The sequence below is a fragment of the Myotis daubentonii genome, chromosome 1 (genome assembly GCF_963259705.1).
Source record: "Myotis daubentonii chromosome 1, mMyoDau2.1, whole genome shotgun sequence".
In the NCBI taxonomy this organism is placed as follows: Eukaryota; Metazoa; Chordata; class Mammalia; order Chiroptera; family Vespertilionidae; genus Myotis; species Myotis daubentonii.
In genome coordinates this window covers 182,413,741-182,427,877 of record NC_081840.1, presented here as the reverse complement: position 1 = coordinate 182,427,877, position 14,137 = coordinate 182,413,741, and the positions used below count along the sequence as shown (strand labels likewise).

Genomic DNA, 14,137 nt, shown 5'->3' with positions numbered 1-14,137 from the left:
TGGATCTTTTCATCTTTGGTTAAGTGTCTTTCTTTCCATCTCTTAAAAATTAGAGCGTGCTGGAGATTTCTCTGGAAGTCTCCCTTTGCTTCTCCACTGGAATGGCCTGTGAGTATGTTAGATTCCCATCTGAGAACCACTGTCTTCCTAAGCCATATTTCTATTTTAAGATTTCTGAACATGGGAAATTCCCATTTTTTTCTGAGTTCTGTAAAACCCATGATCTTAATGGGTCAGGTTGTCTTTCTTTGTTGTTAGAAGCTTAAAAGAATGTGTCACTTATCCCAAACTTTTGGTCACTTCTGTGTCAACAATCAGTTATCCATTTCTGGTTAGAACTGATTGAGAGTGGTGATTCCCTATTCTATTTTCTTTACTCATTTCAGGAAATCACAATTCTCGGAAAATAACGTTTTCACAGATATGAGGATCACTGAAGTTCCTCGTCACTACACTCTCATCTTTCTCCCAATTTCCTAGTCTGAGGAGGAAAGCATCACCTTTGTCCTCAAGTTGGCAAACTGGCCACACAGATCCTACCACTCAAATTCACTAGAGCACAGAACTACCTCCTTTCAGTTTTACACCCAAATGCTTTTCACCATGGTGTTGCCAACTTCATGCAAGTGTATGTAAGCCTATTATCAGTCCTCCCATTTCTAAAAAAATTCTGATTCTTTTGAATACAACCTATATTTCAATTCCCATATTCCAGACAAAGTTCCCATTGTAAAAAGTATAGTGATTTCTGCTGCATTTGTGGGCATGCTTATTTATGTTAAAAATCCTCAGCTTTACTCTCTAGTGGGTTTTTATATGGATCGCTAAGAATGTCTTATTTCGAATCCTCAAGAATACACAGGAGTTCTTACTGAGGTTCTTCCTAATGCACTCCAACTGTGCTCCTATAATACCTAACTCTAACAGTTTCTATTTCTCAATATACTTTTCTTGGTTGGTGAAATATGCTTCCATGACTCCAGCTACTAATACAATAATGATTTTCAAATCTTTTTGTTTTTTAAAAATATTTTTATTGATTTCAGAGAGGAAAGGAGAGGGGGAGAGAGATAGAAACATCAATGATGAGAATCATTGATCGATGCTTCCTGCACACCCCCTACTGGGGACTGATCCCGCAACCTGGGTATGTGCCCTGACCAGGAATTGAACCATGACCTCCTGGCTCATAGGTGAATGCTCAACCATTAAGCCACACTGGTCAGGCATGATTTTCAAATCTTAATCACTATTCTCAAACTCTAACCTAAATTCTATAATCTATCTCTACTTTTATATCCCACAGTTACCTCAAATTCAACAGGTCCAAGAAAATATTCCTTCCCAACTCCTCCTCCTCTACCCATACACACACATATCACCCAACTGCTCCTATTTCTGTACTTGCATTATCATGAGCATTCTCCTCGCCTCAGCTGACAAAGCTAGAAACGTGAGTCATCCTCCTCAGGCAAGGACTTAGGTACTTACACACTCAGAAAAAATAGAGAGGGAATCCAGAATGTATTATTTCACAGAAAGCCATCTCAGAAAAAAATGGTGGTTATATTTGACTTCTGATCCTGCAAGATATGCTTATTTGTGTAGGCATTTAAATTATGGCATCAGTATGTCACTAGAAATATGTACTCAAATGACAAAGACTCAGCCACTTGCCTGATTATACTACTTTACCCAAACGGAATAAAACAGAAAGGACACAAAAAATGGGGAAAATGTTTGTCTACACTCAACCTACCTGCACAATAGGAGCACCTATGCCTCCATTGAGCCAAACCCAGTGAAGAGTAGGAATTACGCCATATCCCGAAACAGAACAGAAGATGATGGAACGCAGCCTCTGCCACTGCTGTGTGAGGTAACTGGGATGGATCTGCGCAAAGAACACTGCCAGGATCATAGCAAGCACTGTGATCAGGTACACCTGCCGCCAATACTGGAATGAAAGGCAATCAGATTTTAATTGTTATTACCAAGGGAAGGAAAAAAGTAATTATGGCTTCTACATTACACATTCTAAATTATTGGCTTGGTATTTGCATTTGCGAACATGATTACCTTCCTTCCTTAAAAAAATGCATGTTTCATTTTTAGGTTTAAACAACTGAAGAACTTTTAAACAACTTTTAGGTTTCTTAGAATGACAAACCAAATTTCAAGGTAAGCTGGTTACGAGGCGACATTTATTATAAAAAGCATTTTCTGAGTATCTATTACAGGAGTGAGGAACCTTTCTTTTGTCAATCGCCATTGGGATATTTATAACATCATTTGAGAGCCATACAAAATTATCAACTTAAAAATTAGCCTGTTATATTTGGTCAAACATTTAATTAACTCACCCCTAATGCCTTGGCAGGTCCAGACCAAATGATTTTGCAGGCCTTGTACTGTATGGCCAGAGGGTCAAACGATCCCCACCCCTGACCTATTATATGCTAGGGACAATTTATGTCCTGTAGAAACAAAGATGACTATGACACGGACTCACCCAGTGGGTGAGCTCATAGACTATGGGAGGGGCAGACCTGTAAACAAATGATTACAATCTAATGATAAGTAATGTAACTGTGCTATCACCAGAATGCTGTCGAACCACAGAGGAGGGAGTGATTAATGTTACCTGGAGTGGCCAAAACTGTTTCAGAGAGGAGGTGACATCTTAGCTGGGTCTTGTGGAATACATGCAATGTGTGGGAAGAGGAAGCCCTCAAGGAACAAACAGGACATGCAGCCGCAAGCAGCAGGGACACTTTGAGAAGGGAGGCGGGCAGGCAGGTGGACTGTCAGGCTAAGTATCTGGAGCTTTACCATGTGGGCACTGGGGAGTAGCAGAGTTCTTGAAGAATGGGACGACGTGATTGTTTCTCAAACTGACTGATTAGAAAGAAAACTCTAACAACCAATGTTGAAAGAATGAGGTGACAGGAAGAGAGCTAGAAGATATTAGAATAACTGATTGAACAAGTGAATGAGGGCTTGAATTCTTGTTGAATAAGGAAGATAGAGGTGAGCACCAGATTCAGGAGGCATTTTTGAAATGAAGTCTTATTGGCTGACTGGATGTGTGAGAGGGCAGCAGAGGATGGCTTGGCTGTTTCCAGTATGAAAGGCCACACGCAGCTTCTATCAATGAAGAAAATGAACAAAGATGATCCAAATGATGTGTGTGTGTGTGTGTGTGTGTGTGTATTGGGGGAAGAAAACTGGGGGGCATGAAACAATATTTATTTAAAAATATATTAGTTTTGAAGGGCTTGTAGAATATTTAGATCTCTAAATGAGTAGTTGAAAACCTTGTCTTGAAGCTCACAAGTTAGCATCTCATAGGACAGAGTTCATAACCTGAACTCCTAGGACTTCTGTGGGGCTATTCACTTCCTTAAATCACATGTCAAATTATTTGGTTAGTTTGTGCACACATGTACATTCTCCTGGATGAGGATCCATAGTTTGCAAACTCATTCTCAAAGCAGCCTGTGTTCCCCAAAAGGTTAAGAGCCACTACAGCAAGGGCATATTTAGGAAGATTAGATACCAGAGGGAAGAAGATTTTCCCTTAAAATCAGCGGTTCTCAACTTGTGGGTCGTGACCCCTTTGGGGGGGTGAACGACCCTTTCACAGGGGTCGCCTAAGACCACCGGAAAACACATATATAATTACATATTGTTTTTGTGATTAATCACTATGCTTTAATTATGTTCAATTTGTAACAATGAAATTGGGGGTCACCACAACATGAGGAACTGTATTAAAGGGTCGCGGCATTAGGAAGGTTGAGAACCACTGCTTTAAATGATCACGGACTGTGTTAGCTTTAGCAGTTCTTTCTCTTCAATCTATCTTGGACTTCTAGTTTTTGTCTGAAGAGATTTACAAAAAGTGTCTGACTAATCTCTTTGATTATCTGATATGTTTACAAAAAGATAAGCAGAAAACAGGTTTCAGAGAGACAGAGAATAAGATAAGCAAAATAATCCAAACACTACATGGCTGCCCTCACTAAGCTCCTAGTTAGCAGGTTCCCTCTCATTTTTCAAGGACATAAACAGTTTCATGCAAAACAAACAAGCTGTGAAGGCTGAGCAAACATAATAGGTAGACTACTAAAGTAAAATCAATTTATAACAAGTCAATTGCTTATATATCTATCTATATAAAACCCTATAAAATCGACCAAACAGCGGAATGACCTATGGAACGACAGTCAGCGAGGGGCAGGGCCGGCGAGTGGGCAGCGCCAGGCCAGCCAAGGCAGGTGCCAGCGGGGGGCCCCCCAATTGTCCCGCCCACCGGTTGCCCACAGATGGCCCTGGTTGCTGGCCAGGCCTAGGGACCCTACCCTATATATTGGGAACAATCTCTTAGATGTAAAAATTAAAACCTGGCAAGGCTACTCTAACAATGAAAAAACAGGATGATGCAGCGATGACATGCATGGACTCTGGCTTGCACATTTTGTGGTCAGCCCTGATTCTGACACTTAAAACTGTGTGACAAAGCCAATGACTTAACTTCTGTCTGCTTCAGTTTTTCCACCCATAAGATGGGGAAAATGGTACTACTGCCTCAGAAGGATCATGTTATGTACTACTTTTTATAATCAGGGTAAAAAAATGTAGCTGCCCATACAACAGCAAGATGCCTTTCACCTGTTTGAAAAGTATGGTCACTGGTGCATGCAGCGTCCCAGATTGCTAGAGGGTGCAGGCCAGGCTAAGGGACTCCACTGGGCCTCTAGTTTAATTACATGCTTATGTTCCAAACTAGGCATAAAAAGCAAACGGCTCATATGTAAATGGCTACAATTAATATATACTCTTACATTCACACCAAATTATGATTTTTCTCTTTGCTAGTTTTACACTGCCACTATGTTGAGAGTTTTCTGACAAAGGTCTACACAAAACTTTTACATTTCTTCTGTAAATTAATTATGTGCTTATTCAGAATTTCAAAGGAACAATGGCAAGAAAACTCCAGACCTACAAGAAAGGTAGAATAAAAAATGTTTTAAATTACTTACATTATTACAATAAAATGCATAAAATACTCCAGAGACATAGCAACCCAGTATTCCAATAGAAATTCCTGCATAATCTAGTGCCATCCATCTTCGACAGGTTTTTTCTGATCGATGGCAGGAAAAAAGATGATAGCCCACAGAGCAAAGCATACAGACCTACGAAAAAAAAGCAAAAACAAGTGAAAGTGAAACAGAGAAATAAACCAACATCTGCATGATGTTCAGGGAAGTGGTAGGTCTAGCGCAGGCTTTCCAGTGAAACACACCTGAGCTTGGAGGCTAGCTCTGGGTCAGGCGAGCTATGTTATTTCTCTAAGCCTCAGTTTCCTCATGGGTTAAATGGGGATAACCATATATAACAAAAGAATTTCAAAATGATAGCTAATTTACAATATAAACATTTAAAATAAATAGTACGATAGTAGGAAAGTTACAAATGTTTTAAAAATATCCACTGAGGCTTATTTTGATCCATGAAGGACTTTCCTTTACAAAAATCATTTACTATATAAGTAATATCTGTTGTTAAAAAAAGTCAAAGATCATAGAATTGTATGCGGTAAAAAAAAATAAATCCCTCCTGTTCAAATCTATTCCCAAAAGGTAACCACTGTTAACATTTATGTCCTTTCAGATATTTTCAATGAATATATCAAATACCTGTAACATAGAAGTCTGCACACCTATAATATAGAAGCAGCATATTGAGAAAAAGAACCATTAAGGAGTATCATGTGGCCTCCTTCATGACATGGTTATGGTAAGCTCTATACATTAACCCCTAGAGTGCCGGGGAGCGCGATCACGCTCCTCCTGTCTTTTGCCAAACGTGCCAGGAGTGCTTTAGTTTAACATCATATGTTTTGTTCAAATTTTTTTTTCTACTAGTATTTTATAATACAATCAGCAAACAATATATGTCAAAGATGAAAACAAATGCAGTAAAGGTTTCCTTAAGTTTTTGAATATGTAACTTCATTTACTTGCAATTCATAATTTTTTTCCTAAACTGCTGTAAAATCAGCAAAAATGCCTTGGCAATTTTAGCATAGTTCCTAGGATACTGGTTGGCACTCAAAGGGTTAAGGAGTTTTAACTTCAGTACTACTGGCTAGGTGTGTGTGATAATACTGGAGATCTTAAGTGCAACCTTATGGAAAGGCTGAGACAAGAGGCTACAGGAGTAGCCCTGGGGCGCAATGACGAGCCTAACTAGGCCAGTGACAGTGGGGGTGGACAAAACAGGACAGATAAACAATATGAAGCAGGTCAAATGGATAAACATTTGTAAGCAACTACTCAGGTTGCTTATAATGGTCATCTTGCTATTCTATAGTTTGGTCATTAAACCTAATCAGTCCCATGGCCTCAATACCTCAATATCAATATTCAAAACAATGTTCCTAGCCACAACCTCTCCACCCAGTCTAAAACCCTCACTGGTCTATGGCTATGGTTACTAAAGTACAAGTCAGTCTACTGACCCAATGAAGCATAATTCTAAGAAGCTTGATGGTTTTGTCAGATCCTTGAGCTTAAACACAGTATATCCCGAAAATATCAAGATGTATATCCTCATTGAAATGGAAAGATCTGAACTGACACAAAACCATGCAGAGATGATCATAGCTTGGAAGTAGGTAGACGGGTAGGTAGGCAGGTGGCAGGTGTGAGGCAGCTGTGCATATACAAATGTCAGGAGGAATTTTAACCCAAATTTCACATGTGGTTACCTCTAGGAAGTGGAATTTCAAGACATTTTTACTTTCTTCCATATACTTTATTGTTTACTTGAGTATATCTCCATGAGTATATCTTATAGTGATAATAAGAACAACAATAAAGCTAATTTCTTTGTGAACAAGAAGAAAGGAAAGAGGAAAAACTACAGTATCAAAGGGAAAATACAATATACAGTGTTAATGGGAAGCACCAAGTTTTGAAAAAATTAACCTATACTTAATATGTCCTGTTTTAAAAGGGATGTGTTACTGTTAGAGTGCCTTAGAAAAATGACAGAAAAGTTATCTGGAAAAAAGAGTACGTTTCGGTTTTCTTCTGTGGAACATCTCATTTCACCAAGGCAAACAGATAATTAGACTGTGACATGCTGTGCCGAAGCTCCTTGGCACAGTAACCAAGAACCTCAGGATCTGGCGCCTGCCTCTCTCTCCAGCCCCATCTTTCTCCATCCTCCTAAGATCCAGCCACGAAGACCAGTGCCTGCAAGTCCAGAAAGTGTTAAGCCGTTGCTTGCTTCTGGGCCTTGACAAAAATTATTTTTTCCTACTTAAATGCCCTGCCTCCTCTCCCTTCCGCCCTCCTACCTGAGTGACCGACCTCCATGGCAGGTTGGTTTTGTTTAGCACTGTATTCCCGATGCCTAGCTTAGTACCTGGATTAAGGAAGGAGGCATGTAAAAATATTTGCTGAACTGACTGTAAATGAACAGAATCCAGGGAAAGACGTTTTCAGATTCTGCTCTTCTCTGAGACAGAAAGACCTCTGGGGTAGTTCAGAGCCCCTGAAGTCACAATGTCACTCAGAAGGTACTCTATTCATCTGGTTGGGAGGAAAGTTTTGAGTATATAAAATGGGTAAAAGTGAAAAGAGAAATGTGTTTTAAAAATTAAATGTAAATCAACATTAATACACATATTTATGGCTTACCATGCTGCCTGCTGATGCTAAGAATTTGGGAAAATTGGGTGAACACATTATCAATGTAATTTCATAAATATAAAAATAACATGATATTTTTAAGTAGGGAAGATGTACTCATTTGTCTTCAGCAAGTTTTACAGTGGGCAACAAAAAGTCACTGCACTGCCAGCTGGGAGAACAGGGTTTTACTGTAATGCTGAGTAATCCTCGGCAGATCACTGTAATATTTTGGGTGTTTTTTTTTTATCGGCAGTTTTTTTTAAAAAACTATTTCATCTTTATAGTTGTGCAATGCATTGTTTTCTTAGGCCAATATGAAAACCAGTATGTTTTCCCTGGACCAGCATCAGCTATATCTGGGTGGTGAAGAGATCAAGGGCAGGCCTAAGGGTAGAGGAAAACATGGGATTCTCAAAGTAGATAATATCCATATGACCAACAAGAGAGTAAAAACCAGTTTTACTTATTTATGATGATTAAGAGCACCTCAGTCTATGTTAAGATATATCTAAAAATTTATAAAATATTGGTTCATTTTAAAACAGCAACGGATTCTAAGAGATATTCAGGCTTCAATCGGGACAAAAATTAAACCTGAGAAAGAGTATGTTTTTAAAAATGCTTAAAAGGAAAAGTAATTTTCTAATAATAATAACACAAAAACACAGAGTATTCTTACCCTCAAAGAACTTTAAAATTTTATTCCAGAAACTAGGATTCTAAAAAAAAAATGGTGGGGGTAAGGGAGAAGGGAAATTTTCTGATGGGATTCTTAGTCATTTAAGTCTAAAGTTTTAACTGGAGTCAAATGATAAAGGCCAGAAATTAGATGATACATAATAAAGCAGATGGCTTACAGATTCACCTTTAAAACCATGTAGCAACCGGTTAACTGCAGGGAATGCTGGCCTATGTTTGGAGAAAGTGGCATAACACCTTTTCTTTTCATTTTTATGATCTTCTGTAGGTCTGCATTTTTTTTTAATTAAAAAATTATCAACAGGAATTTTGTCCACATTTGTTTCCTTCTTTAGAATGATCTGTTTCCAAAACTATTAAGTATAACTGCTAAAAGCACTCTTATAGAGCTCTGAAGAAAAATGGAAGTGCTAAAGAACTAACAAATACAAGAGGTAGAGAGGAGAGAAATTGAAGTATCTGAAACCAGGCAAGCATAAAAGGACCAAAGGAAATTAACATTAAAGCAACAGAAAAGGTCAATACCAGCTAAACAAGACATTAAAATTCAGATGGTATAGAATCAAGTACAAAAATCACAGATGTATAAATTGGAAAAAGATGAGAAATAAGGTGAGAAATTTTCTCAAACAAGTGTTAAGTAGCCACTAGTATTCTACTTCAGTCAGAAATAGAACAATCAGTTTCCTATCCTTGTATTAATCTTAAAGCAGAGATGTCTATAAAGGGAAAGAGGAAAGGAAACAAAGAAATGTTCCCAATCTTTAAAAATTATTAGATTTAAAATTTACTCTAATAATAACATCCAAATACACTTTCATAAAACATGCTTTTGGTGCTTATACTATGAAAGTGGGTAAGTTATCCAATATGCAATTTTAGGGGCTTTTAAAGCAAGTGGTGGATGTGAAGTAAGATCACCTGCCCAGACTTGTCGGACTAAAGTTCTCTTTCCCACTAACAGTGTTTATGAAATGACTTACCTGGAAGCAGAAAAGACAAATAGAACAAATTACAAAATCTTCTCTGGATGCACTTGCTGAAGGTAACACAGATGTCATGTCATATATTCCCAGTGTGAAGAAGAGAAAGAAACCCAGCAAATGACTCCAAATGTTTACTGTCTCATTAGATAAAATAAACAAACTGGAAGACAAAACAAAACAAAGCCCATGAAGTTCAGAATCATAGTGGCTCGCTCACTGTCAGCATTTTAAAGGTCAGGGACACCTTTTTCTGGGTTATCCAACACTTGCTACTTTAAGCCCTTAACCCCATCTTTGCCTTTCTAAATTTGATATATCATTTGGCTTAATTAATCTCTTAAGTTTTTCCACAACCAATCCTAGGATCTTAGAGGTTTATTGATGATCACCTGTATTATTATATTGACCATTTTCTTCCTTGTATTAGAGTTATTTATGTATAAATGCCATTTCATCCTCCAGCCTATTAACTCCCTGACGGCTGGCACCATTCATCTTTATGACACCACTGTTCCAAGTACAGTGCCTTGCTCGAATTAGATGCTAAATGTCTACAGAAATAAATGTGCAGATTAAAACTGGATATTAGCTAGCATACTTTGATGTTCAATAATAGGTGTCTGAAAACCTAAGAATTAGGTTAGACCAGTGGTCGGCAAACTGCGACTCGCGAGCCACATGCGGCTCTTTGGCCCCTTGAGTGTGGCCATGAAGTTTCAATCGCACTGTACGTGCGTGCCCGCACGTGGTATTTTGTGGAAGAGCCACACTCAAGGGGCCTCAGTTTGCCGACCACTGGGTTAGACACAACTTAAAATACCTTTTTAGTATTTGTTAAATGCAAAATTAAATGGGTTTGAGAGAAGCAGAATAAAAAAAAATGGATCTACTGGAAGACCTTTAAGACAGGCAGGCTGGAACAACTTTCCAAAACCATTGTTTTGCAACCATCGTTTCCAGGTGGCATGTTCTCGTTAGGAACAGGAGGTCACTATTGCTGACTAACTGGTTTGCAGCACAGGCTGGTGTACCACGCCGAGCACACGTCAAGGCCTGCTGTCCCTTCACCCCTCTGCAACAAACAAACTAGCTCTGTGATCATGAGAAAGTCACTTAACCTCTCTGGCTTCAGTATCTTCATCTACAAAAAAGGGAGCTGGATTAGATGTGGCTGCAAGTCCCTTCCAGCTCCTTCCTTAATCTTGTGAGGTGTTTCTCCTGCTGTGGATACAACTCACCTGATTATTTTTTGAAAGGTGGCATCATGACAAAAAAATCAAAATATTCTTGCATTTCTCTTGCAAAATAATCTTTCTAAACTAAGCCTTTGGCTTTTACTGATTCAGAATCCTTATCAGTAAACATTAACATATAACTAGCCTACGGAATTTGCAGCAATCACCATGGTTCTCGGTTTCCCATCTTTGCACTATCAAACGAGCATCAAGAATAAAGTGAATCATGTATCATGAATTTCAGGTTTTATCCTGTACAAGCATCAAGTATAAAGACTACTTACACTGTTGTGTGTAGAGGGGATAGGATGCAAGAATGTGAGGGAACACATCTAACTACAGGTCTGTTTTGACAATCTAGACTACGTTCTGCCTGTCGCTTCAGAACTTTTCATTTTGTGAAGCTCAGTATAACCGGACTAACTGAACTGACAGATACAATCTTGGAGGTTCCTTCCAACTAACAGAGTACTGGCAGAACAGTTGTGGCACAATACCTCTTCTTATATCTAAAATCTATCCTGGTCATGCTTGACAGCAACAAGAAGAGAGGGTAAAGGCTGAAACCAGAAAAGACCAAGCTGGTGGGAAAAGCACTTAGGAGAATATCCCCAATAGACAGCATACTCTTAATTTATGAGGAGTTAGGCCCAGTCTGTTCAGTTTCAAAATCAATCATCAGCCCGGCCGGCATGGCTCAATGGTAGAGCGTTGACCTATGAACCAAGAGGACACAGTTCGACTCAGGGCACAGGCCCGGTTTGTGGGTCCCAGCCCCAGTAGGGGGTGTACAAGAGGCAGCCGATCAATGATTCTCACCCATCAGTGTTTCTGTCTCTTCCTCTCCCTTCCCCTCTGAAATCAATAAACATATATTTTAAAAAAATCATCTCCATCATCAACATCTGCTAGCTTTGAAATCGATGATCATCATGATCCCTTCTGTTGTGTGCTTAGGCCCTGTATAGGGTTTCGAGTGTATAATCTCATTTAATCCTTATTGCTTTCTGAAGCAGCTACTAAGCTCACCCTCACTTTTACAAATGGGGGAAATAAGACTCAGAGCGGTTAACTTGTCCTCAAGGTCCACAGTTGTTAAGTGGTAGATCTGGATACCCAAGTTTTGGGGGTTTTTTTTGACTCAACAGCCCAAAGATCCAAAGCACTAGATTTCATTTCTCAATCCATAGGATTTGGACTCTAATATTAAAATGCAGAGGATCACTGCTAGGCAGGTATGAAATATTTAAGGCAACTCACTACCTGCAGGGCTTAGCCCTGATTTCCTGTATAATACCTTATACCCAGGAGGAGGCACTGGGGAGAAAAGATTACGTAGGATTCAACTTGTGAAGTCCTGTGGGCTGTCCATTAAAGTAAAAAAGGGACAGACAGTGACTGTTACCTTGTGACTGCGAGTCACAGAAATACTGTCAAGGCAGGCAAAGGCACTGGGGAAGGACCGTGCTGGAAAGATCAAGAATCAGACATGTGGGTGCTGCTTGAGCAATTCAGCAGCCCACCTTCCAGCACTGGGGTTTCTCTGCAGTGACCTGGAGCTGGCCAACATCTGCATTTTAGTGCTCTCATTTAAGTACACACAGTGCATTTTCACAGAAAGCTCTTTGAACACTTAGAACACTAATTTTTCAGTTTTGTTTTTTTAAGCCCAGGCTTTCCGGGGCGTTAAAGGTTTGGATGATGAAATTCAGAGTGGCTCCTGTAGTTCTCTAGTGGAGGGCGGTGCCCGTTACCGGCTCTTTGCTATAAAGTGCCTTTCCTACACAGCGCTGTTCACAATGGCTATTATGTAATAGTGTAATTATCTTTTTAATGTGTGTCACCCAGGCTGGACTTTAGCAGCTCATGGGAACAAGGGCCTGGTCTGCTGTTCTCTGCACCACCTGGTGAAGTGCCTGTCCCCTAGCAGGGGCTCCACAGTAGCCTGGAGGAATGAACCATGTGAACTTGTTTCCTATTATACAGGCATTCATCTGACCCCAAACATCTGACTTTCCATAGGGCTTAGATATATACACACAGGGGCAAGTAGGGCTCCACCATGGTCAGTGGGGTGAGTCCAACATGTAATCCAGCGAGCACCAAGAGGAACAGAAGATGTAAAAGCCCTCTGTAAACAGCAAAGCGCCGGAGTCAGTAATTAGGGTCATTGCCACTATCGTTATTATTCGGTGGATCAAATAGCCCCGCGGCGCAGGGGGGAAGGTCACAGGCAGGAGCGGCGGCAGAAAGATGAAAAGGAAGCGCACGGAAAAGGGCAGGGGCGGCAGCGGGAGGACCAGACAAACACCGGGCAGTGGGGAGGAGGGGCTGCCGGCGCGTGGGAGGCGGCCAGACGGTACCTTTTGATACACAGCCTGGAGGGCAGGTAGGCCCGGTAGCCGTCGGTGATGTACGGGTTGTCCTTGAGGGACACGGGGATCTGCTCGTAGGTGTAGAGGCGGATGCCGCGGGGCACCAGGACCGGCCAGTACTGGTAGCTGCCCAGCTCGATGTAATGCGCGCTCTTCAGCAGCTTCTGATGCATCCTCCCCGGTCGCCCCGCTCCCCGCGGGGAGCTCGCCCGGCCCCGCCTCCGCCTCCCCGGGGAGGGGGCTTCGCCGCCGCAGCCCCCGCCCCGGAGCCCGCGGACGCTGCGCGAGGTCCGACGCCGCCGCCGCCGCCCAGGCCCGGCTGCGAGCGCACTGGCCACGGCCGGCAGCGCCCAGGCGGTTCGGCTGATACCCCGCCCCTGACGTCATCACGCGGCGGAGGCCCCGCCCCTCGCTGGGGCCGCCCGGCGAGCGCGGTGGTGTGCAGGGCGGGCTGCTTGAACTGCGCAGGATGCATCAAATGTCTCCCCTTTTCGGTAAGAAGAGCACAGAACGGCACAGGGGAATACAAGTGGTTGTTGTTGTTGTTGTTGTTGTTTGTTTTTAATTAGAAGCAATAGTTGTTAAATTTTGAAAAATCAAGGAGAAAACAGTTGAAGAAAAATAAGAACTAGAGTTAAGTGTTCACCGGTTTCTCTATGCTTCCAAGGAATCTCACAGGCTTAATGGCAGAAGGGAACTTGGAGGTTTCTAAGCTAAGGTTAGTCCTTTCAAGTAGTTGCAAATAGAGGAAACCTGATGCTCATGGAACATTTTCCAAAATCTGAGCATCCACCGAGCCATAAAGAAAACCCCAACACACTCAAAACACTGAAACCATTCAGAGTATGTCCTTTAAGCTAACAGAATGAAACTAGAAATAATCAAGACAACTAAAATTCCCCAAATGTCTGAAATTGAAACAAAAAAACTTCTAGATATTTAATGGGTGATGAAGAAATCACAATGGAAATGAGAAAATCTGAACTGAATGATATAGAACATACAAAACGGGGTGCAGCTAATACAGTGCTCAGAGGAAAAATTATAGCTTTATTTCTGCCTATGAATTGTGATTCAAATGCTTATTCATAATGGCAACAGCACAAAACATCAGTTTTGCATCCATACAT

The 14,137-nt window shown here is 40.9% G+C and overlaps 1 protein-coding gene across 5 annotated transcripts in view; it reads right to left on the bottom strand.

Annotated features, from left to right (window-relative positions):
• Nucleotides 1–13,366, bottom strand: part of PAQR3 (progestin and adipoQ receptor family member 3) — a 91,371-nt gene extending 78,005 nt beyond the window's left edge. For 2 of the 5 annotated variants that reach the window (XR_009448891.1, XM_059667614.1), the window contains exons 1-4: nt 12,996–13,366; nt 9,395–9,557; nt 5,049–5,204; nt 1,760–1,957 (exon numbers count right to left, since the gene is read on the bottom strand). Coding sequence is in view for 4 of the 5 variants with exons in the window: in XM_059667614.1 (XP_059523597.1) it covers nt 1,760–1,957; nt 5,049–5,204; nt 9,395–9,557; nt 12,996–13,180 (702 nt within the window). In the remaining variant the exon portion in view is untranslated. The remainder of the gene's footprint in view (nt 1–1,759; nt 1,958–5,048; nt 5,205–9,394; nt 9,558–12,995) is intronic. The other 3 variants (XM_059667600.1, XM_059667591.1, XM_059667623.1) reach the window with 2 other exon arrangements.
• Between the last annotated feature and the right edge of the window lie 771 nt (nt 13,367–14,137).